At 40.7% G+C, this 25,803-nt stretch overlaps 1 protein-coding gene across 1 annotated transcript in view; it reads right to left on the minus strand.

The window, feature by feature from the left end:
* The window catches only part of RARS1 (arginyl-tRNA synthetase 1), a 35,758-nt gene extending 10,438 nt beyond the window's left edge, over positions 1-25,320 (minus strand). The window contains exons 1-11 of the mRNA XM_023218898.2: positions 25,222-25,320; positions 22,968-23,102; positions 18,235-18,423; positions 17,088-17,196; positions 16,460-16,560; positions 15,390-15,511; positions 13,444-13,564; positions 9,790-9,919; positions 8,385-8,489; positions 4,339-4,517; positions 3,359-3,468 (exon numbers count right to left, since the gene is read on the minus strand). Of these exons, the coding sequence (XP_023074666.1) occupies positions 3,359-3,468; positions 4,339-4,517; positions 8,385-8,489; positions 9,790-9,919; positions 13,444-13,564; positions 15,390-15,511; positions 16,460-16,560; positions 17,088-17,196; positions 18,235-18,423; positions 22,968-23,102; positions 25,222-25,266 (1,346 nt within the window). The 5' untranslated portion in view covers positions 25,267-25,320. The remainder of the gene's footprint in view (positions 1-3,358; positions 3,469-4,338; positions 4,518-8,384; positions 8,490-9,789; positions 9,920-13,443; positions 13,565-15,389; positions 15,512-16,459; positions 16,561-17,087; positions 17,197-18,234; positions 18,424-22,967; positions 23,103-25,221) is intronic.
* Positions 25,321-25,803: the final 483 nt, after the last annotated feature.

Raw genomic sequence — 25,803 nt, forward strand, 5'->3', positions numbered from 1 at the left:
CATTTTGAGAAAATTGAATTTTATCTATTAAACAAAAAAGTTTATATAACACCAAGGATATAATATCATTTTCCTTTTTTTGGGGGGAGGTTAAAAAATCCCTCAAAAATTAAGCATGCTTTTCTAACACAAAGAGTACCAAAATGAATGTGCTACTTTCTGTTAAAGTTTTATTTCCAGAGCTTGCCTAAGCAAGAATCTACTTGCCCTGTAAAATTCTGCTTATATAGAATTAAAACTCCTTTATTATCCCACAAATGCACTATATATTTCCATAGCTTTATGCCATACACTCAAGTGTCCAACTTCCAAATTTCTGATAAAATGAAACTCATCATGAAGACCAGTTCAAAATGCTAAAGAAAACCTTCCTTAATGTTTCTACTTTGCAATTACTGTTCCTTTCAGTTACTCCCTACCTGTGCCTGCCTTGAATTTTTGTTTTTGTGTTGGTCTGTTCTGACTAGTGGCTCTACAATGAGGGATGCATATCTGAATACCAAGAGAGCTTTAAAAGAAACACAGATGACTAATACCCACTTTAGACCTAGTAAGTCAGCAACTCCCACAGCGGGCCTTGCAAGTGTATTTTCACAAGCTCCACAGAACACTGTTCTGCTCTAGATGATAGCCTCCTTCAGAGAGGAGGTCACGTTCTGTGTATCTGTGTGTACACATTGTGCAGCATCCAACCAACACCATGCACAGCACACACTCAATAAACAGATGTACAAGAAATAGCAGGAAGATGATGAAATAAAATTATCACTCAAAAAACTAAAACAGAAAATGTCATTTAAAAATAGCAGAATCTGTATGCATTAAAAAAACTAACAAACCTTTTTTTAAGTCCCATCCCCCTCTGTGAGCATTTTTTTTTTTTTTATTTTTGAGGCAGAGTCTCGCTCTGTCTCCCAGGCTGGAGTGCAGTGGCACAATCAGCTCACTGCAAGCTCCGCCTCCCGGGTTCACACCATTCTCCTGCCTCAGCCTCCCCAGTAGCTGGGACTACAGGCACCCGCCACCATGCCCGGCTAATTTTCTGTATTTTTAGTGAGATGAGGTTTCACCATGTTAGCCAGGATGGTCTCGATCTCCTGAACTTGTGGTCTGCCTGCCTCGGCCCACCAAAGTGCTGGGATTACGGGCGTGAGCCACCACGCCAAGCCCTCTATGAGCATTTTGAGATAAATATTTAAAATATGGTAAGTTGCCACTAGTGAACTATCATTTAAATTACCCTTAAAAAAAAATGGGCTGGACGTGGTGATTCATGTCTGTAATCACAGCACTTTGGGAGATCAAGATAGGAGGTTACTTGAGCCCAGTGAGACCAGACTGGGCAACAGAGACCGACCCTGTCTCTACAAAAAATGGAAAAAATTAGCCGAGTGTAGTGGTGCACACCTATAGTCTCAGCTACTCGGAAGGCTAAGGCAGGAGGATCATGTAAACCTGGAAAGTTGAGGCTGCAGTGAGCTGTGATCATGCCACTGCACTCCAGCCTAGGTGACAAAGTGAGACCCTATCTCAAAACCAAACCAAACAAAACAAATTTGTTTCTTTTGAGATGGAGTCTCGCCCTGTCGCCCAGGCTGGAGTGCAATGGTGTGATCTTGGCTTACTGCAACCTCCGCCTCCCAGGTTCGCAGCATTCTCCTACCTCAGCCTCTGGAGTAGCTGCGACTACCGGCGCCTGCCACCATGCCTAGCTAATTTTTGTATTTTTAGTAGAGACGGGGTTTCACTATGTTGGCCAGGCTGGTCTCAACTCCTGACCTCATGATCCACCTGCCTCAGCCTCCCAAAGTGCTGGGATTACAGGTGTGAGCCACTGCGCCTGGCCCAAAATTAAAAAAAAAAAAAAAAAAAAAAGGGATAGGATGCTGTAATTACATGATGCTGAGTGCAGAAAAATTTTAAAAATTATCAAGAATCCTGTAGCCATTATATGACAAATGAATTAAATGCCATATGAGCATTAGTAATTTTAAGCAAGTGTCAGAATATCATCTACATGTCCAAAAAACCAACTGTTAAGAAACTAAGATACTGTTAAGTAATGTTCAACTTATTGGTTTGTTTTAAAAAACTTTATGTCCATAAACACTATAATAAGGACTTAGTGTCTTCTTTGTTGTTCTTTTTTTTTTTTGAGACAGAGTCTCACTCTGTAACCCAGGCTGGAGCCCAGTGATGTGATCTCGCCTCACTGTAACTTCCATGACTGACGCTCAAGTAATCCTCAGCTGGGATTACAGGTGCGTGCCACTATGCCCGGCTAAGTTTCCTTTCTTTTTTTTTGGTAGATATGGGGTTTCACAATGTTGCCCAGGTTGGTCTTCAACTCCTAGGTTCACGCAATCCTCCAGCATTGGCCTCCTAAAGTGCTGGAATTACAGACATAAGAGCCACTGTGCCCGGCCTTAGTGTCTTTTGATTTCAAAAAAGTGCAGATCCGTGGAGAAGTAACACATTTAGAAAATGTTGTTTCCAACAAGGTCTTTGAGCTCCACATAATCTGTATCTAAGATAATATCTTAACACATCTAATCTGTCTTTTACATGTTCAATTAGGGCTTTTGTACATTCGCTGGCCAAACATCTTGAGCTACTCCACGTGGTTTTTAGAAGTATTGCCACCTTTGTAGGATGGAAATATTTAGGCTTTGTCACCAAATCGAACATGCCACAGATTTTTGGTAAGTGATCCTAAGACACCAGTGAATACCAGAGGTTAAAATATAAAAAATGCTGTGCCTTTGAATTGAGGACTACTGCATCGAAACACGGTTGTATTTACCTTTTTATTTTACAAATATTGAGAATATTAAAAAATTAGAAAATAGAAAAGCTGAAAGTATATTAATATATAGTTCTCAATAAACAATATTTTTGGAAAGAACATGAAAACAAAACCAGTGAATCTTAAAACTTAATTGTAATATCAATAACTTACACCTTTTGCCTATGTTCAACTTTGAAGGAAAAAACAAAAACATTTATAAAATGCATAAGCTATATTGTTAAGTAGTGTCTGAAATCTGAGCAGGTACAGTAATAGATTTTATAATTTAGATTTGTGGGAGAGGAAACCCCTTATATATAATCTATTAGGTCTACAGTCTGGTTTTCACTAAACTTTGTACATACTATCTACCTAAAAGGCTACATTCTCCGGCAGTGATGATATAGATACAAAATCACTCAGCTGGATTTACACCATTATAGCTTATGTGGACTAAAGAAAACTGTGGACTTTCTTATTTCTAATATGGTATCAGATGAAAAGTAGCCTCTTCCAAGTAAATGTGGGGACCAAGTATATCATTACCATCTTCAGATTTTCCAGACTTACTTGTCTTCCCCTAGCACCACACCAAATCCAGCATGGAAGACTCGAGTTACTTTAGGGTCATACCAACCAATCATTTGAGCAGCAGCAAATATTGTCTGGAAGTGCACAGACTACAAATCAACAGAAACGGAAAGTTACTTGCTAGTCTTCTTTAAGAAAAAAAAAAAAGACTTAAGGCGCTTTTGCTTAGGAATAGATCTGTAAAATTCAAATTGCTCATAAATCTTGTGAGATAAGTGTTATTATAAAACCTCTTCTTTTATTCCCTATATATGAGAAACACTAAGAGCAACACTGTTATATTTTCTACTATGTTCAAACGTTTTTAAAAGCAAATGAATGAAGAACAGGGTCACGTGCAGAAACTTCAATTACGTTTTAGGTCTCACAACAACCCTATTGATTAACAATTGCTGAGGTTCAGAGGAGTAACAACCTTCTCCAGTTTGTGGCGGCAAGCTGGAAAACTAGGAAGTGTCCAGTTTGGCTGGGTCCAAACCCTTTCTTTCTTTCTTTCTTTTTTTTTTTTTTGAGACAGAGTCTTGCTCTGTCGCCCAGGCAGGAGTGCAGTGGCCGGATCTCAGCTCACTGCAAGTTCCGCCTCCCGGGTTTACGCCATTCTCCTGCCTCGGCCTCCCCAGGAGCTGGGACTATAGGCGCCCGCCACCTCGCCCGGCTAGTTTTTTCTTTTTGCATTTTTAAGTAGAGACGGGGTTTCACCGTGTTAGCCAGGATGGTCTCGATCTCCTGACCTCGTGATCCCCCCACCTCGGCCTCCTAAAGTGCTGGGATTACAGGCTTGAGCCACCACGCCCGGCCCAAACCCTTTCTTTCTTCTACGCTATATTGATGTCCTGAATCTTAGTCTTTGGGGAAATTTATAGTCATCCAGTGTCAAACGTCACCAACCTCACCATACTGTCTTACCTCCAATCAGACAATGTAAAATACATACAAATCTACAAAATCTACAAACTCACTTGTCCACTGTCCACCACATAGATAACCATATCTGCTTTTTCCTCAAATAGTCTTTGTTTAATAGCAGCCAGGTCAGATGTATCATAGGTATAACCTCCATCTGATTTTACTATGGTTAATGGTATGGAACACCCTGGGACAAATACAATCTTTCTGCCATCATCCACCTGCACAAATCCTAGGGGGCAAAAAAAAACTTCATTAATAAAGTTAAAAGAACCCTGAAGGAAAATGAAGGCTTACTCATTCTACTATATAAATATTTAGTTGTTCTAAGAATATTTTAAAATGTATTTATTAGAGAGCTAAAGAAATCACATATTTTTTTCCTCACCATGATCTATTACAAACCTTGGAAAAGGTTAACCATCAAGGTTGCCTGGACACTCAGGGTGCTATCAGAGCACAGATATTCTGGCAGTTTTCCAGACTTACACTAAACTTGGCTCCCAAATCCTTTTTTTTTTTTTTTTTTTGACAAACAGTCTTGCTACATTGCCCAGGTCAGTCTCAAACTCCTGGGCTCAAGTGATTCTCTTGCTTGTGCCTCCCCAGGTACTGGGATTACAGGTGTGAGCCACCATGCCTGGCCTCCCAAACTCTTTAGTTGGAGCCCATCAGCTCGGTAGGCCCAGAAAATGAAAACTCTGTGCTTTGCTTTCAAGCTGGAGCCATAACCTTCCTCTTGGAGAAAGATGCAATTCTTATACTGATCTCTAACAATGTGCTGAATAGTAGTTGACACTGCTTCAAGGTCCACAAAACAAACATGGCAGGATTTGGCATTTGGAATGAGAAGTAGGAAGAAAAATTAAATCCATGTTCATACACTCACGATGAAAAAGACAAAATTCTTGGATGCAAGAAGGTACAGGAAGAACATGATAATAGTAGCAGCTATATAAGAGTGCTACTATGTGCCAAGTACTACGCTAAGTCCTTATATTTAACCTTCAAAATAACCCTACGTAGTAAATAGCTCTCTGCTTTCTTACAGTTTAGAAAATTGAGGCTTGGTAATGTAAAGGCAGCATAAAATAGTAGTTAAAAACATGAGCTTTGAAGCCAGACTGGCTAGGTTTGAATCTCAAAGACATATAACTTATTAGCTATATGACCCTGGGAAGCTACTAACTTCTCTGTGCCTATTTTCTCTAAACATTTTAAAAATTGCATTTATTTTTTATTTTGAGACAGGGTCTTGCTCTACCATCCAGGCTGGAATGCAGTGGTGTGAACATGTTCACGGTGGCCTAGACCTCCTGGGCTCAAGCAATCCTCCTGCCTCAGCCTCTTGTGAAGCTGTGACCATAGGAATGCACGATCACACCTGGCTAATTTTTTTTTTTTTTTTTTTTTTTTGAGATGGAATCTCACTCTGTCGCCAGGCTGGAGTGCAGTGGCGCGATCTCGGCTCACTGCACTCTCCACCTCCTGGGTTCAAGCGATTCCCCTGCCTCAACCTCCCGAGTAGCTGGGACTATAGGTGTGCATCACACCAGCCAATTTTTTGTATTTTAGTAGAGATGGGGTTTCACCATGTTGGTCAGGATGGTCTTGATCTCCTGTCCTCGTGATTCTCTCGCCTTGGCCTCCTAAAGTGCTGGGATTACAGCTGTGAGCCACCATGCCCAGCCTCGCCTGGCTAATTTTTTAATTTGTAGAGAAAGGGTCTCACACCTTGTTGCCCAGGCTGGCCTTAAACTCCTGGGCTCAAGTGATTCTCCTACCTCAGCCTCCCAAAGTGCTGAAATTACAGTCACGAGCTACTGTGCCTGACCTCTCTCTCTCTCATTATTCTTTTTTTTTTTCCAGAGACAGAGCCCCATTCTGTTGCCCAGGCTGTAGTGGTGTAAGCATAGCTCACTGTAACCTCAAATGCCTGGGCTCAAGCATAGCTAGAACTACAGGCATGCATCACCACGCCCAACTATTTCTTTTGTTAATTTTTTGGCAGAGAAAGGGTCCTGTTATGTTGCCCAGGCTGGTCTCAAACTCCTGGCCTCAAGAGGTCCTCCTGCCTCAGCCTCTCCAAGTGCTGTGATTACAGGCATGAGCCACTGCACCCAGCCAAAATTTTATCATCTTAAAAAGTATGGTCCCTAAGCCCTAGACTGTGATTAAAACATTACTTCCATTCAAGGAAACAGGCTTCCATAGAGATATGGTTGATTTCAGGTCTGAGGCAGGAAATGTACAAAATGGGCCTGGAATATTGTACACCAGAAAGCAATTAAGTAACTACCAAAGGGGTTGAAAAAAAACAAAACCACAACAAAAAATATGAAGTTACTTAGCCAAAATGGGACAATTTGAGCATTACAAAAATTATAAAGACAACTGATTGAAAAATATAAAACACATTAAAAGCCCACCCAATAAGGTTAAAATCAAACAACTCACTTTGAGATGCTGAGAAACAAACCTGTTATTCTGCAATTGATGAAGAAGAAGAAAAAAAAAGCACTTCTACTACCCTACCTGTCTTATATGAATTATACCTGAGGATAACCAAAATAATTTATAACAAAGTTCAGCGTAAGAGAATCCCAAGTAACAAATGGAGAAAGAATGACAGAACACTACCATTTCCTAACCTCCAATGAAGTGATGGATGAAAGTCATGGTTATAAATAGCTAATAAAACCAACAGAGAAGTCTGATGGGGAAATTTCTGGACAGATCCAGCTGACAATACTTGAACTCACTAATCAATCTTAATATGACAAAAAGACAACCAGACACTACCTCATTGCCTGCATTCTTGCAACTAAAACAACAAAAAAAAGGAATAAAACATAAATCAGAATCTGATGAAGCCTCTTTAGAGAAACACATACATAGGAATTATGCTAAACAGTTCCATATGGGAAATTCTTCAGGACAAATGAATGGCCCAGTTTCTTCAACAATAAAATACATTTAAAAAGAGGGAGAAACCTCACGAGTTATAGAACTTAGATACATATCAAACAAATGTTACATGCAGACTTTGAAAAAACGATTAAAAAAAAAAAAATCGAAGGCCGGGCGCAGTGGCTCAAGCCTGTAATCCCAGCACTTTGGGAGGCCGAGACGGGCGGATCACGAGGTCAGGAGATCGAGACCATCCTGGCTAACACGGTGAAACCCCGTCTCTACTAAAAAATACAAAAAACTAGCTGGGCGAGGTAGCGGGCGTCTGTAGTCCCAGCTACTCGGGAGGCTGAGGCAGGAGAATGGCGGGAACCCAGGAAGCGGAGCTTGCAGTGAGCTGAGATCCGGCCACTGCACTCCAGCCTGGACGACAGAGCAAGACTCCGTCTCAAAAAAAAAAATCATGAATCCAACACTTTGGGAGGCTGAGGCGGGTGGATCACTGAGGTTAGGAGTTCAAGACCAGCCCAGCCAACATGGTGTAACCCCGTCTCCATTAAAAACACAAAAATTGGCTGGGTGTGGTGGTGCACGCATGTAATTCCAGCTACATAGAAGGCTGAGGCAGGAGAACTGCTTGAACCCAGGAGGCGGAGGTTGCAGTCAGCTGAGATCACTCCACTGCACTCTAGCCTGGGCGACAGAGTAAGACTCTGTTTCAAAAAAAAAAAATTCATGAATCAACTTGGGAAATTTGAACTCTATTTAATGGTATTAAGAAATTATTATTAGCTGGGTATGATAGTTCACGCCTATAATCCCAGCACTTGGGAGGGCGCCGTGGATCACTTGAGGCTAAGAGTTCCATACCAGCCTAGGCAACATAGCAAGACTGTTAAAAAAAAAAAAAAAAAAAAATTATATATATGTATTTCTTGTCAATAATGATATTGTAGTTTTAGGGCAGAAAGAAGGGCCTGTTCTTTCAGAGACATATACCAAAGTCATTATAGATGGAATGATATGATGGAAGCAGTGTAAGAAGGTGTAGGTACAATAAGGTTGGTCAGTACCCGTAATTGTTGAAATTGGATGATGAGTACATGAAGCTGGCAATACTATAAATTCTATCCACTTTTGCCTATGTTTGAAAATTTCCATAATAAAAAGTTAAAAGAAGAGTGCCTACCTCTATCTTCAAATTCCTTTACAATATCATTCATCCTATCTTGATAGAAGGATTCTCCTCTCTCTATTAAAGAGATGTCCAATGCATCATAGATTTTATTAAACTCTAAGGAAAAAAATAAAATGCCACCAAATAAAATGCATAAGAATTTTTTAAAAACAGGAAACATGCATCTTATATTGAAATAAATTTATTAATATATTAAAAGGAAATTAATTGCATAAATGTATGATATAGAACATTATATACATGTTGTCGTTTTGAAAAAAAGGAAAGAATATGGTAAGATACACATCAAAATATTAACAATCGTGGGACTATAGATAATTTTATTTTTCTCCTGTCTACATTTACTTTCTTTTTATTATTTTTTGAGACGGAGTCTAGCTCTGTCACCCAGGCTGGAGTACAGCGGTGCGATCTCAGCTCACTGCAACCTCTGTCTCCCGGGTTCAAATGATTCTCCTGCCTCAGTTCCCTGAGTAGCTGAGACTACAGGCGTGTGCCACCATGCCCAGCTAATTTTTGTATTTTTGGTAGAGATGGGGTTTCACCATGTTGACCAGGCTGGTCTTGAACTCCTGACCTCAGGTGATCCACCCACCTCGGCCTCCCAGAGTGCTAGGATTATAGGTGTGAGCCACTGCGCTGGGCCTACATTTACTTTTTTATATAAGGAACATGTCCTTCTTGTATAACTTTTTAAAAATTAATTCTTAAAAAAATGTAAATGAGAAGAAAAAAAAAAAACTCTTCCTATCTAGTGATCAAATATTTACTGAATTTTCTTGTGGTTTCTCCTGATTTAAACCACTTACCTGTCTATGTAGCAATACATCAGTGACATAGTATTAATTATTATAATTATAAAACATTTTATTACCTAGTGCTGCAAGCCAGACATCATTAATCGTCTTTTTCAAAGATTTACTGATTGTTCTTCAAAGAAACCTTTAAAACTATTATGTCAAGTTAGAAAATTTGAAATTGACTTAAAACCATAAATAAATGTGGAGACTGAGGGAGCTGGGCACAGCACTCTATCCAAACATTCCATCTCAGTGTGTACTTCTCATCATTTTGGTCCTATACATTTCTGAATAAATTCATTCCTAAGTGCTCCTGTTTTATAGGTTTTGTTGCTACTATGAATAAGATTTCTTTTTATTTTCCACTTTATTTTCTAATTAATTTTTGTTGACTTCTAAGAAAGTTAAAATTTGAACCTGCCTGTCTTATGGCAGGTTCAAAATTTATTAGTTGTTTCAGAAATACACTTAAGAAAAAACCCATTTGCCTGTCCTCATAAGGTTAAAATATCATTCAGAGTCAAATCAAAATGAAGACTCAAGGAAATGATATACATAGTATTTGCTGGATGAAGGAACAAAGCCCAGAAACTCACCTTGGCGGGAGACATCACAGATAAGCTTCCAAGCTTTTGTAATATCTGGGTTTTTACCCTGGAGCAGAACTACACACTGATATGCTCGCTTCTTAAATTCCTCCTCAGTATCAAACCTCTTCTTAGATTCCTGTGTATATTATATATTTTAAAAAGAAAGGTTTGTAAAAAGATCGAATCCTGTAATTCTAGAAAAAGAACTTACACGTTTCTACACAAACACAGTGAGAAAGTACAAACTCAGAACATCAGAACAAGTGCTCTCCCGCAATAGTTGACAATACTGTTACAAATGAATATGCCAAAAAACTCTGAAATCATTTCTCTTGAAAAGTACAAAAATCTCACCACAGTTTTCTTTACACTTTTCCAATTCACAAAAGTCTACTTCAGCTAATACTTTTGTGTTCAAGAAGAGTTAGTATAGAATAGCTAACAGGTAGGACTGAATTTTCTGTATTCCAATCTCCATTTTGGATGTGGTCCTGAATGAATTTTCTGTTTTTCTTTTTTTTGAGACAGAGTCTCACTCTGTCTCCCACGCTGGAGTGGACTGGAGTGGCATGATTTCAGCTCACTGCAACCTCCATGTCCCGGATTCAAGTGATTTTCATGCCTCAGCCCCCAAATAGCTGGGATTATAGGCACACGCCATCACTCTCAGCTAATTTGTGTATTGTTAGTAGAGACAGGATTTCACCATGTTGGCCAGGCTGGTCTTGAATTCCTGACCTCAAATGATCTGCCCACCTGGGCCTCCCAAAGTGCTGGGATTACAGGTGTGAGCCACCGTGCCTGGCCAACTTACTATTTTTTTAACTAAAAAGAAAGTTGCTTTCATTGCTTTATTTCTATTTTGAAAGCAATACTTACTTAAAAATAATTAATCTCACCTCAAATTAACCGGTGTTAACATTTAGTGAACAAATCTAGATATTTCTTTGCAAATACATACATATGTTTTATCAAAAATTGGAAATGGCTTTTCTTTACTGTGGTTTGTAAATTTCAGCAATTTATTTATACAAACAATTTCTTGCATTAATATATCTGCTTCATTATATTCAAAGTACAGAACTCCAAAAGCTGTTTATAACATTACTTTTCCAGTCTCATATCAGTAAATATTTAGCTTATTTTCAACAGAAAACATTTACCGAAAGTAAAATGAAGCAAACAAAAACAAAATCCCCACAAATGTTTGCTTTTTAATACAGGAATCCTATTCTTGAAAGGTTCTCCGTCATAAAGAAAAAGCCTAAGAATTTAAACTAACAGAAAACATGCATCTCACATTAAAATAAATGTATTAATCAAAATATTTGAGAGGAAATTAAGATCTTTATGATCCTTCTACCATAAGAAATTTTTTTTTTTTTTTTTAAGACAGGGTCTCACTCTGTCACTGAGGCTGGAATGCAGCAGTAAGTTCACAGCTCAATGCAGTCTTAACCTTGCCAGGCTTGGGTGATCCTCCCACCTCTGCCTCCCGAGTAGCTGGAACTATAGGAGTGTGCCCGGCTAATTTTTTTGTATTTTATGTAGAGACAGAGTCTCTCCACGTTGTCCAGGCTGGTCTTGAACTCCTGGACTCAAGTGATCTGCCTGCCTTGGCCTCCTAAAGTGCTAGGATTACAGGCATGAGCCATGGTAGCTGGCCCATAGGGAAATTTTTTAAAAGCATTTTTTATTTTTAATTTTTGAAGAAATAAATTTTTCTTGAGACAGGGCCTCACTCTGTTGTCCAGGCTGTATAGTGCAATGGTGTGATCACAGCTCACTGCAGCCTTGACCTCCCTGGGCTCAAGTGATACTCACTCCCACCTTAGCCTCCCAAGTAGCTGAGACTACAGATGTATGCCAATATGCCTGGCTAACTTTTGTATTTTTTGTAGAGATGAGGTTTTGCCATGTTGCCCAGACTGGCCTCAAACTCCTAGACTCGCATTTTGCCCAGCTTGGCCTCTCAAAATGTTGGGATTACAGGTGTGAGCCACTGAACCCAGCCAGGAAATAATTTTTAAAAAGGGAAAAAAATCCATGTGTACAAAGCTATTTACTGAATAAAAACATCTCTAAAATAGAAAAAAATTCAATAAAGGATTAATGTAAACATTGGTACACTGATCCAACAAAATATGCAGTCATAAAGTAACACACACAAGTTTGCAATATTAAACATAATATAAAAACTATGTTAAAATCATAAATGATTAATACATGTTGATATATAGATAAGTCAAAGAAAGTTGATCATGTTGGGCATTTTAAAATTATGGATGATGTGAAAATTTGTCTTTAACATTGTTTTTACATACATTTAATAATATCAAAATACATAAAATTAAACATCAAAAAATTTTAAGTGCTATAACATATTCTGATTAATGAACCTCTAAATTCAATGTGGTAGAATTCATTTTTTTTAACTTTTATTTTTTAATATAATTTTATTTTTTAAGATACGGTCTTGCTCTGTCACCCAGGTTGGAGCACAGTGGCATGATCAGGGCACACTGCAGCCTTGATCTCCTGGGCTCCAGTGATTCTCCCGCCTCAGCCTCCCGAGTAGCTGGAACTACAAGTGTGAATCACCATGCCTGGCTAGTTATTTTTGTATTTTTTGTAGAGATGGGATCTCACTTTGTTGCTCAGGCTGGTCTCGATCTCCTGAGCTCAAGCAATCTGCTTGCCTCAGCCTCTCAAAGTGCTGGGATTATGGACATGAGCCACCGCACCTGGCCTAGAATTTTATTTTTAACATACGCCAATAAACAAAGCAAAGATGACACATTAACAGGTGGGGGATGGCTGTTTCCACGCATACAACCAAATGTAGGTTATCTAGTAGTGGTTCTACATACACAACCAAATGCAGTGAATCTGGGGGTAGGGGACGGCTCTTTCTAAGGCACACAACCAATGCAATGAATGTCAGAATAAAAAAGAATTCCGTTTTTCAGGTAAGTAAACTAAACAAAAAGGCTTGCCAGTGTAAGTGAACGGATTTTATATGTCTACCAATTGATCTGTTCCCATTTTGCCTTCCACCATAAATAAAAGCTCCCTGAGTCCTCCCCAGAAACTGAGCAGATGCTAGCGCCATGCTTGTACAGCCTGCAGAACTGTTAAACGTCTTTTCTTTATAAATTAAAAAAAAAATTAAGTTCAAGAGAGTGTCATTTATACAGAAACATGTATTACTCAGGCTGTTAGCAACTTTCACTTCACTCCATAGTAGCTTTAAAAACCATTTTAAGGCCGGGCGCGGTGGCTCAAGCCTGTAATCCCAGCACTTTGGGAGGCCGAGACGGGCGGATCACGAGGTCAGGAGATCGAGACCATCCTGGCTAACACGGTGAAACCCTGTCTCTACTAAAAATACAAAAACTAGCTGGGCGAGGTGGCAGGCGCCTGTAGTCTCAGCTACTCGGGAGGCTGAGGCAGGAGAATGGTGTAAACCCAGGAGGTGGAGCTTGCAGTGAGCTGAGATGCGGCCACTGCACTCCAGTCCGGGAGACAGAGCAAGACTCCGCCTCAAAAAAATAAAAATAAAAATAAAAAAAATAAAAACCATTTTAAGTTTCCTAAGGAAAATGGATAATTATGATTAATGGTAAACACACAAATAATGTAAAATAAAAGGTATCAAACCTTATAAAAGGCCTGAAGATCTCCAATAGGAGGTGAAACTGTTAGATAATCTGGAAATTTATCTTGCAGGTGAGCGATGAGCATGCCAAACTGGGTCCCCCAATCTCCTACATGATTTAACCTAACACCAATCAGAGAATATAAAATCATTTTTTAAATAATAAAGGTGGTTAAGTTAAATTAGAGGAACTATCCATTAGAAACCACTAAGATTTACACGCCAGTACATCACTATTTACTAATATCTGTTTACTTGGTTGTTTCTTCAACTGGTCTGCAAACTCCATAAGAGATGAAAACTATGTCTGTTATATTCAGCTCTACATACTCAAGTAATAGAGGCTGCACATGGCGGGCACCCAGAATTTGCTGAATGAATGTGTTTTCTGTCAGTGGACTATAATCTGTTTATTTTGTAGCTAATTGAAACAATGACAGCTTGGCCAATGTTGGTTATTCCCACAATTTTATGAAAATTTAACATTTTAACCATTATCTTAGTATAATCTACACCAATGGTACCCAAATATCAATGGATTCTTGAAAATATGTTGAGGCTGGGCGTGGTGGCTCACGCCTGTAATCTCAGCACTATGGGAGGCAGAGGCAGGCGGATCACTTGAGGTTAGGAGTTCGAGACTAGCCTGGCCAACATGGTGAAACCCCATCTCTACTAAAAATACAAAAAATTAGCTGGGCGTAGTGGCAGGCGCCTATAGTCCCAGCTACTCAGGAGGATGAGGCAGGAGAATGGTGTGAACCCGGGAGGCAGAGCTTGCAATGAGCCAAGATCGTGCTACTACACTCCAGCCTGGGTGACAGAGTGAGACTGCCTCAAAAAAAAAAAAAAAAAAGAAAAGAAAAGAAAAGAAAATATACATTGATCCTTCCTACTTCTCTCCCTCTCTGCTTTTATCTAATCCAAACCACCAGATCATCTTTCAAGTGGATCATGATGATAGCCTCTCGACTTACTGTTTTCGTTTTTTTTGTTTTGTTTTTTGACACACAGTCTTGCTCTGTTGCCCAGGCTGGAGTGCAGTAGCGCGATCTCAGTTCACTGCAATCTCTGCTTCCCAGGTCCAAACAATTCTCCTGCCTTAGCTTCCCAAGTAGCTAGGATTACAGGTGTGTGCCACACGCCCAGCTAATTTTTGTATTTTTAGTAGATACGGGGTTTCACTGTGTTGCCAGGTTGGTCTCAAACATCTGACTTCGTGATCCATTCCCCCTCGGCCTCCCAAAGTGCTGGGATTACAGACAGGAGCCACCGCGCCCAGCCTAACACTTACTGTTATAGTCTCCCTTCTTTGCCTAGCTTCTTCACAGTAACTAACCACAGTAATCTTTTATTTGTAGTATTTAAAAAATTTTTATTTATTTAAAAATATAAAAAATAGAGACAGGTTCTCGCTATGTTGCCCAAGCTGGCCTAGAACTCCTGGCCTCTAGTGATCCTCCCACCTTGGCCTCCCAAAGTGCTGGGATTACAGGTGTGAGCCACAGTACCCAGACTAATCTTTAATTTGATCACCCTGCTTCACAAACTACAACTCTCTAATAGCTTCCCAGGACACTTAGAATAAAATCTCAATTGCCTATCACAGCTTACAAGGCCCAAAATACCCTGTTCCTTTACTACTTCTCTCCCTACTAGGATATAAACCCCTTGCATACAAGAAGTCCTCAAGAAGCATTTGTAGAATGAATGAATGTGTTTTATCCTTGGTTCCACTAAGAGTCTAAAAAAAAAAAATAGTAAAAAAGGTTCAGAGGAGAGGCTCAGGACGTATTTTAAAAGTTTACCGGGTGATTGTAAAGAACTAAGCTGACAAACCACTGATTTAGTTAAACATTCTTTCTTGAGTGAGACATTTCATGTTCTATAGAATTTTCCAAACAAGAAAATAAGGAAAGAGTACAGTAAGCAAGGCAAGAGCACATACCTGAGCACATCATACCCAGCAAATTCAAAGAGGCGGCTTATACTCTCTCCTATGATAGTTGACCTCAGGTGGCCTACATGCATCTCTTTAGCTATATTAGGGGAGGAAAAGTCAACTATAACCTGGGGTAGACAAGAAGAGAAAGGCTGTTAAGAGAGGCAAAAACATAAAGGGAGAAAGATTTTTTTAAGAGGAGCATAAACATTTTATTCTAATGCATTCATTAATAACACATCTAATAACAAACTCAGACTGAAACACTAATTTGGGTTGTAATTCAACCATGTTTGATTTTATGAAGGACCTGCTTGTGTGTGTGTGTGTATATATACATATATATACACACATTTTTTTTTTTTTTGAGACAGAGTCTCGCTCTGTCACCCAGGCTGGAGTGCAGTGGCGCAATCTCGGCTCACTACAAGCTCTGCCTCCCAGGTTCACGCCATTCTCCTGCCTCAGCCTCCCAAGTAGCTGGGACTACAGGCGCCCACCACACCTGGCTAATTTTTTGTATTTTTGATCTGCCCACCTCGGCCTCCCAAAGTGCTGGGAGTATAGACGTGAGCCACCGTGCCCAGCCCTGCTTATATATTTTTAACTGAAAAAGAATCAAACTCATGTATACATATTATCCACTCTATTTCAGTGTTATCTGTGTATCAACTGGCTACCTCAAATGCCTTGTGGAACTCAGTGAAAAAAAAAAAAAAAATCACACAACATGCTAGACCCAGGAGAAAAGCTACTTCATAAATGTTCATAATCTCAAATGTGAATGATTAAATTTCAATATAAAAAGTGAAATCCATTCCCAGTTTCAGCACTTTCCATGCAGTTCGTTTTTTTCTTTTTCTTTTTTAGGGATGAAGTCTCACTATATTGCCCAGGCTGAAGTGCAGTAGCTATTCACAGGTGCAATTGTAGCACACCTCAGCCTTGAATTTCTGGGCTCAAGCAATCCTCCTCCCTCAGTCTCCCTAGTAGCTAAGACTATAGGCACATACCACCATGCTTGGTTCCATGCAGTTCTAAGATACTAATATATTAATAGAAGACTGTACATATACCTTTTTATTCTCTCCCACAGCAGGGAGTTGAACTCCATTAACTAGGAGACTGGTCAATTGTTCTGATACAAAATCCTTTCTTAAGTGGACATTAATAAAACCTAATGGATAGAAGAGAAAAAAATATCAGATAGTGTCTTATTTTGAATAATCGCTGACTCCTAAGGATTTGCTCCAGACGCTGACCTGGCTCTGGCAAAATTCTTCAGGATTCCAATACCAGTTGTGGCCTTGACTTAAGCTGTCTCGTAAGCTCCTGTCTCACCGTGTACTTCAAGCCTTCACCCTTCTCCTGAAACCTTCCTACTTAACTCAGGGCCCTTTCCCTTTCAGCCTCTCAAGAGAAAACAGAAGACCCTTGTGCCGAAGACTTATCTGCCATTATCTATCCTCATTTTGCTGATGAAAAACTGAATCACAGAGAGGCAAAGTAACTCATTCAAGGTAAGGCAGCTAAAAGCGGCAGCTGAGTCTAGATTAACAATTTCCTATATCACAATCCACAGTGCTTTCACCACGTTGTTCAGTATATAAATTTTAATCCTGTAATTAAAATGTGTGTTCTTTTTTAACTTCAAAAAGGACTCATCTTCAATACAACTATTAAGAAGGATAACATATGTCATACCAGGACCAGCAATTTCAACTTTTTCAATACATTCATTGTCTGGGAGGTGTTTGGTAATGTTTTCAGCAATTTCTCTTGGATTAACTTTCTGTTCCTTGGTTTTGAGCATCTACAACACAATATAAAATGATTCATTACACAACAGACTTCAGCAAGTTACTCGGAAATGCACATCTGACAAGGCACAAGATGCATTTTACATTAAGAACCATCAAAAGGCAGAAGCAGAGAAGTCCAATCACATTATGAATGACAGATTAAAGTATGAATAGTGCCAAGAGGAATAGAAAAGTGCCCAAACTACATGATCTCTATTTCCATATACGTTACACACATATACCTGGAACTTTTTTTTTTTTTTGAGACAGAGTCTCGCTCTGTCACCCAGGCTAGAGTGCAGTGGCATGATCTTGGTTCACTGCAACCCCTGCCCCTGGGTTCAAGCAATTCTCCTGCCTCAGCCTCCCTAGTAGCTGGGATTACAACACCTCAAACTTTTTAATGATGACATAACAAAGTCTACAGTTATGAAGCCTGGTTCCAGCATATTTACATTTCTAATTTTCAAGTCATGAAGGTGTGCAATATTCACACTTGAGAAATAAACGACACTATAAGACCTGCATTCTTCAGAGTAACCCTTTCCAATTCAGCAAAGAAAGGAAAACAGAAAGACCCAAGCCAGATGCAGTTAACCACAAACACATCAGACAATGTAGCTATTTAAAACGGGAAACTCCTCTGCTTGAAGATGAATATATAACCCTGGCTCAAAGATCACAGTGACATCAAATATTTAATTGGGATGCCAACTAGTAAATGGCTTATTTTAATTTTTCACCTCCCAACACTCATCAACAACAGACAGCAATCCTGGACATAGCAGGAGGGAAATACCTAAATGAAGAGTACCAATGATTGCCCTTAAATATTGAGAAGACATATAAAATTTAACCAAAACTTAAAAATTGTGCCGAAAAAAAAGTTAACACATATACCCCACCAATCTTTCTCAAGTTTTTCAAACTGTGGCAAATGTCCTTTTCACTAAGGACACAACTTGCAATAGTATTATTTCTGTAAATGGTAATGATGATAATAATACTTTAAAAAAACCAAATAACCAGGAGTCATGACAATACATCACCTGAGAAATACCCATAGCACTATTACACTGATAGTCTCCAAACTTGGGCTGCTGACTTGGTGTCACTAGCAGAGGAGGATTTTCCAAATCTGGATATGCAGCCTTAATTGCATGACCAAAAACCTCTTGTAGGCGGCTATTAATGTTAATCATATTTTTAGTTGGTTTGTTCCTTTCTGCCTGAAGACTCTGTAGGAAAAGAAGGGAAACATGTCAATAATGTACTACACCATCATCATACAAGATTTCTCCAAGTATTCTGAGTATAAACCTTCAAATATCTTAAGAACCAAAAGAGAAAATGTACTCATAGTGTGAGGCCCTCACATCTGGGATTTGCTAAGACATGTAGCAGGACAAGTCCATCTCACTGCATCTAACACACCCATGGGAAATGCCCTGAGGTCTTACTTTTTGCATTTGTTTTAGCAGAACAGAGACTGGGAGGAGGGAGTTAAAAGGGCTGACGGAAACCTTTTCTCAGCTTCTCCAAATCTGAGAAAATAATATAATTTCACAGCAAATATTGGAAGTGAAAACTCAATGGGCAAAAAACAAATAAAAAAATAAATGATGTCCATCAAAATGTTGACCTGTTCAAGGCATGAAATAAAAGGGAGCAAAGTAGGTAGTATCAATATACCAGAAAAGCCAGTAGTTCTGTTTTATTGTTATTAGACCTACTACCTCCTGTTTTCTCATGGAATACAGTCACTGAAGATGGCATATAATTCTATTACTGCACTTATCATACCCTCACAAAACTATCTGTCTCTATCACTAGACTGCTGGATGCACAGAAAGTGCTTAATTCATGGCTCTCTTCCCTGGCACCTAGCACTACTTGCCATACAGCAGTTTAGCAAAAAAAAAAGAAAAAAAAAAAAGGTCAATGAACTCATATGCTTTTAATGGAAGATAAATATATTGCCTATACGCCTTTATGTTCATCAATTTTATGTTCACCAAAATGTTCATCACAATTTTATGCTCATCATAAATGTATATTCATCAAAATGTCAACAGTATAAAATAATGACAACAGTAACAAAAGTTAATATTTGAGTATGCTGAGTATCAAGATTTGAACCAAATGCTTTATTTATATGCATTATCTTATTCCATCTATATAATAAAATTGAGTTTGTTACTATTATCACTATTTCTATGTGGGCTACAGACAAGTAACTTGCCACAGACAAGACAGAATAAGTGGAAAAGGCCAGATTCAAACTCAGGTCTATCGAAATGGAGTCCAAGTTTTATGCTCCCCTCATCATCCCTCTCTATCATATGAAGAAATTATAGTCTTCAATTCACTAAAAAACCTGATTTCAAGCCGGGCGCGGTGGCTCAAGCCTGTAATCCCAGCACTTTGGGAGGCCAAGGTGGGCGGATCACAAGGTCAGGAGATCGAGACCATCCTGGCTAACACAGTGAAACCCCCCGTCTCTACTAAAAAGTACAAAAAACTAGCCGGGCGAGGTGGTGGGCGCCTGTAGTCCCAGCTACTCGGGAGGCTGAGGCAGGAGAATGGCGTGAACCCGGGAGGCGGAGCTTGCAGTGAACTGAGATCCAGCCACTGCACTCCAGCTTGGGGGACAGAGTGAGACTCCATCTCAAAAAAAAAAAAAAAAAAAACCTGATTTCAAGTTTGTAGCTAATCAATAATTGACTCCTCTCTGTGGTAACATATTTAAGGAAGATATGTTTTTACCAATCTAAAGATTTCCAACAGCAAATACCAAACTTACTTGGATATGATCCTTTTTTCTTCTTTGTTGGGGGTAAGAGACAAGATCTCACTGTGCACTCTGCTGAGGCTGACGTGCAGTGGCATGACACCTCACTATAACCTTGAACTCCTGGGTTCAAGAGATCCTCCTGCCTTGGCCTCCCAAAGCATTGGGATTACAGGCGTGAGCCACCACACTTGGCCTAGATGATGATCTAAGACCCAAAACCTGCTATAATAAATGTCAAATTTTTGTGTATTTTTAGGTATTTTTTTTTTTTTTTTTTGAGACTGGGTCTTGCTCTGTTGCTCAGGCTGGAGTACAGTGGCACAATTTTGGCTCAAGTCATGAAAGTGTGCCTCCTGGATTTAAGTGATTCTCATGCCTCAGCCTCTCAAGCAGCTGGAATTATAGGCCCGCGCCACCATCCCTGGCTAATTTTTGTATTTTTAGTAGAGACAGGGTTTTGCCATGTTGGCCGGGCTGGTCTCGAACTCCTGACTTCAGGTGATCCACCTGCCTCGGCCTCCCAAAGAGCTGGGATTGCAGGTGTGAGCCACCGTGCCTGGCCTTGATTTTTTATTTTTAAAGGATAGGAGTACCACTATGTACATATGTATATGTGTGTACCTACACACACGAAATCTGTGCTTAGTTTTGGCACTATGCAAATTACTATCTGATTATAATCAATTCAACAAGTTGTCTCTACCAGTGTCATATGTGATGCTTTTAAGTCAGAGCATGTGGCCAAAGTGAACCAGGGCGAGACGACAGGGTGAATAGCCATCACACACAGTACTTTATTACTCTGTGGTTTTTAGTTCTGCTGTGTACCTTGTGTTCAGTTGCTCATTCAGTAGGGCAAAGTATTTGTCAAAGAACCAATATGCCTTCCACAATACACTAAGAGCATTCTCCTATCTATATAAGAGCTAATCTGCATTACAGAAAAATGTGTAGTAGAATATGCTGTCCTTCTATCCCAGCTACTTGGGAGGCTGAGGTGGGAGGATTACTTGAGGTGAGGAGTTCCAGAAAATACTGTACTTCCTTTTGTATCTTTTCCCTTATAGTCTCTAGCATATATTAGACATTTAATAATACTTTTGAATTAAAATAAATATAATAGAATTAAGCATATATAAGTGCAGAATAAATGACATAACGAGAAAGGTGAGTTTCTTTTGGGAAGAGTCTATGGAAAAGGAATTTTGTGATTTTAGAAGACTCAAAGACAAGCACAGCAGATTACATACAGGTAGTACGAGACTCCAGCCTAGCAGACCACATATAGGTAATACGGATGCTGGGCGTGGTGGCTCACGCCTGTAATCCCAACACTTTGGGAAGCCGATCACCTGAGGTCGGGAGTTCGAGACCAGCCTGACCAACATGGAGAAACCCTGTCTCTACTAAAAATACAAAATTAACCAGGTGTGGTGGTGCATGCCTGTAGTCCCAGCTACTCAGGAGGCTGAGGCAGGAGAATCACTTGAACCCGGGAGGCAGAGGTTGCGGTGAGCCGAGATCGTGCCATTGTACTCCAGCGTGGGCAACAAGAGCGAGACTCTGTCTCAAAAAAATAAAAAAATAAAAATAGGTAATATGAGAGACATCATGGGAGTGGGGCAGATAGAGTCTAAGGTGAGTAAATGGAATCAATCAGCTTTGGGAAAAGGATGTGATGCCAGTACAGTTTGTCTGAGAGTAATATATACACACGGGAGAATTGTTACGGGAATGAGGTCAACACTCTGGGATATGTCATCACCAAATATTAGAGGCAGACCAAAAAACTGCAGCAAGTTCTTTTTTTTTTGAGATAGAGTCTTGCTCTGTTGCCCAGGCTGAAGTGCAGTGGCATGATCTCAGCTCTGCCTTCTGGGTTCACACCATTCTCCCGCTTCAGCCTCCCAAGTAGCTGGGACTACAGGCGCCTGCCACCACGCCCGGCTAATTTTTTGCAATTTTTAGTAGAGACGGGGTTTCGCCATGTTAGCCAGAATGGTCTCGATATCCTGACCTTGTGAACCGCCTGCCTCAGCCTCCCAAAGTGCTGGGATTACAGGAGTGAGCCACTGCGCCCAGCCGCAAGTTCATTTTTTTAAAACAAAATTGATAAACACTGTTAAATTATGAGACCATTACATAAATATAGCACAAGCTTCACGGGAAAAAAAAAAAAGTTTTGAAATACCAGGTGGAAAAAAACCCAAATGATTATGTAAGATACAAAAATAAAACTGTAAAATAACCAACTTAGGGCAGAGAAAATATGTAGGTGTATTTTCAAATATTTCCTTTATGATAGAGGCAATGATTTAAAAATCAAATATTTTCTTTAAAAAAGGCATGGGCATAAACGGTTGAAAGAAACGCCTCAACCTTGCTGGGTGCAGTGGGTCATACTTGTAATTCCAACACTTCTGGAGGCCAAGACAGGGAGGGCTGCTTGAGGCCAGGAATTCTGAGGCCAGGCTGGTCAACACAGCAAGACCCCATCTCTATTTAAAAAAAAAAAAAAAAAAAAAATTAGCTGGATGTGGTGGCACACACCTATAGTCCCAGCCACTTACCCAGCCACTTAGGAGGCTGCGGTGGGATGACTGCTTAAGCCTGAAGGTTGAGGCTGCACTGAGCTGTGATCATGCCACCACACTCTGGCCTGAGTGACAGACACCCTGTCTCAAAAAATAATAAATAAATTTCTAAAAAGAAATGCCTCATCCTACCTAAATCCTACTTTAAGTTAGCCAAATAGTTAGCAGGATGAAACATTTCAAAGAGTCCTGAAAGACAGGACAACACCAACTTCTCACTATTTGCACCAACTACCTCAGTCCTAAGTTGTCTAATGCAGGGAAAAGAATAGGGTTTCTATACTTCTTTTTCCAAATTCCATAGGATATACTTCCAGAATCTTTGGTAACAAAGGCTTTAAAAAAGGTATAATAATTCAAACTGGAGGATAAAACTGGAACCCAAAGTACTCACCTTTTGAAGAATATTCAGTCGATACTTTAATTTTAAATTTTCTTCTTGTAACTGCTCCAAATTTGGAGAAGCTCCTAAACAGCCACAGTTTTTCAACCGGTCAATTTCAGCAGTCAGAGATTTAATCTCTTCTTCCTATGGGAAAAAAAGCACTTTTTTCAGTCCATAAACTTACTTCCACATTTCCCCTCTCTAGCAAGGCATGGCATAGACCATGGGAATCATTAATGTTCCCTTTGATGAGCTGTGTTTTTTTTTTTTTTTTTTTTTTGAGACGGAGTCTTGCTCTGTCGCCCAGGCTAGAGTGCAGTGGCCGGATCTCAGCTCACCGCAACCTCTGCCTCCTGGGTTCACGCCATTCTCCTGCCTCAGCCTCCCGAGTGGCTGGGACCACAGGCGCCCACCACCTCGCCCGGCTAATTTTTTGTATTTTTAGTAGAGACGGGGTTTCACCGTGTTAGCCAGGAGGGTCTCGATCTCCTGACCTCGTGATCCGCCCGTCTCGGCCTCCCAAAGTGCTGGGATTACAGGCTTGAGCCACCGCGCCCGGCCGAGCTGTGTTTTTTTCTCCTCTGAGACTTTTGCTGACATTAGCATATTATCCTTAATAAGAAAATACTAGCCAGGCATGGTGCCTCACACCTGTAATCCCAGCACTTTGGGAGGCCTAGGCAGGCGGATCACTTGAGGCTAAGAGTTCAAGACCAGCGTGGCCAACATAGTGAAAAGCTGTCTCTGCTAAAAATACAAAAATTAGCTAGGCATGGTGGCGCATGTCTGTAATCCCAGCTACTTGGGAGGCTGAGGCAGGAGAATTGCCTGAATCCTGGAGGTGGAGGTTGCAGTGAGCCAACATCATGCCACTGCATTCCAGCCTGCTTAAGAGCAAGACTCTTGTTTCCAAGAAAGAAACGAAGGAAAGAAGGAAGGAAGGAAGGAAGGAAGGAAGGAAGGAAGGAAGGAAGGAAGGAAAAGGAAGGAAGGAAGGAAAAGAAAAAGAAAATATTAAGCGCACACACATGTGTGTTGGGAGACCAGTAAGCATGTAATGGGATGTCTCATATCCTTAGTTTTTTTCTTTGGCTCGATAAGACACTCTGACTTAGCAAGAGTACTTAGTTAAGTTTCAGGTGACCAACCTGCTTTTATTCCCAAATCTTATCACTTGGGACTCTTAAAAAACCAAATGTCTTTTGTCACATTCAAAATAGCTCAAGGGTCTGCCTTTCACCCTTTCTCGGACTAAACAATTTGCCCATTTCTTCCTATTTCCAGTGTGTCAGGTCCTAGACTAGACCAGATCAGGCTTTGTACTTTAATACCTAAAACTAAAGACATGCCAATTCAGAAAGAAAGAAAGCTTCCAACTTAACTGCAAAACTCAGGGGAAGATTCCTCACCTGCAATTTCAGATTACTTACTGGGAGATAGCTACAGCCAAAACCAAATTGTCATAAATGAGCATACAGTATGTTCCAGGAGCTGAGCTTAACACTTTTCAGAAATTACCTTCATGATTATCACAACCCAGTGAGGCAGTCCTTATAACTTCATACCGATAAATACATTGCTCAGGAATGTGAAGAGCTTGCCAATTTACTCGACTAACTTGTACTCTGTGACTGCTGATTAAGTATAAAGTTGTAACAGGATACAGTGCTGTGAACTATCTTCCTACCATCCTTCCCCATCTGGGCATAAAAGGTAATGGTATTGTCCCGCTTTCACTTTTATATGGTGTGGCTGCTCCTTCCCGACCAATGTTGAGGGCAGAGAGCAAACTCCGTTGGTCTGATAGTAAATCATCCCATGGGCTTACTAGGAATCCTCTCGCTCAGTAACCCGGAAAGAACTGCGGCTGAGCTGCAAACCAAGACCCAGAGCTTTGAACGTATTCCCTCCCGCCTTGTCTATCTCCCCGCATCCCCTGAGAAAGCACGTGTGTATGCAGAAGAGGTGGATTGTGGGGAGGTAATTGTTCTGAACACGCCAGGCTCCAGCCCACCGAAGACGGAGGTAAGCCTGGGAGAGTGTGGGGACCTTCCATTACGCTGAAAATCACAGTCTCACGGGCTTTGGAATGATGGGTGCTTCCTCTCCAAACCCTTCCTGCTCCCACAGGGACCCTGCCGCCCCACTCTGAGATGACCAAGATGGTCCTCGTCTAGCTGTCCCGCCCCCGAAGCCGCTTGGGCAGAAACCAGAGCCTGCTCCATCTCTTTCAGGCTTTCCCGCCGGTCTCTTGCGTCCAAACCTGCTGCAGCAGCCGCGCGGAGCACTCAGAAACCAGTCCGTCCATCCTCCCGTCAGCGTCTCACTCGCCAAGTGGACGGAAGCGGAAACGGTCAATCTCTCCCGGAAGCGGAAACCCCCTCCGGTCCGCTGTCCCGTTGGACTGGGTGCTGGCGCATCTGCTGCCTCCTGGCGGGATCCAGGAGACACTGCGGGGAGAACCCGCGAGGATGTCTTCCGGGAGCTAGGCTGCAGCTCAGGGACGTTTGGGCGAGGGGAGAGGAATTGAGCAGAGACGAACCAGAGCTGCACTGTGCTTGGATAGACTAGGACAGGCACTGACCTAGAGCTTCTGGCTCTCAAAGGCCTCACTTTGCCCCTCTGTGAAATGGGCACAAAACTAACAAATCCATTCATTTGTTTTTTTTTTTTTTTTTTTTGAGACGGAGTCTTGCTCTGTCGCCCAGGCTAGAGTGCAGTGGCTGGATCTCAGCTCACCGTAACCTCTGCCTCCTGGGTTCACGCCATTCTCCTGCCTCAGCCTCCCGAGTGGCTGGGACCACAGGCGCCCACCACCTCGCCCGGCTAATTTTTTGTATTTTTA

This window comes from Piliocolobus tephrosceles, chromosome 4 (assembly GCF_002776525.5).
Source record: "Piliocolobus tephrosceles isolate RC106 chromosome 4, ASM277652v3, whole genome shotgun sequence".
Lineage (NCBI taxonomy): Eukaryota > Metazoa > Chordata > Mammalia > Primates > Cercopithecidae > Piliocolobus > Piliocolobus tephrosceles.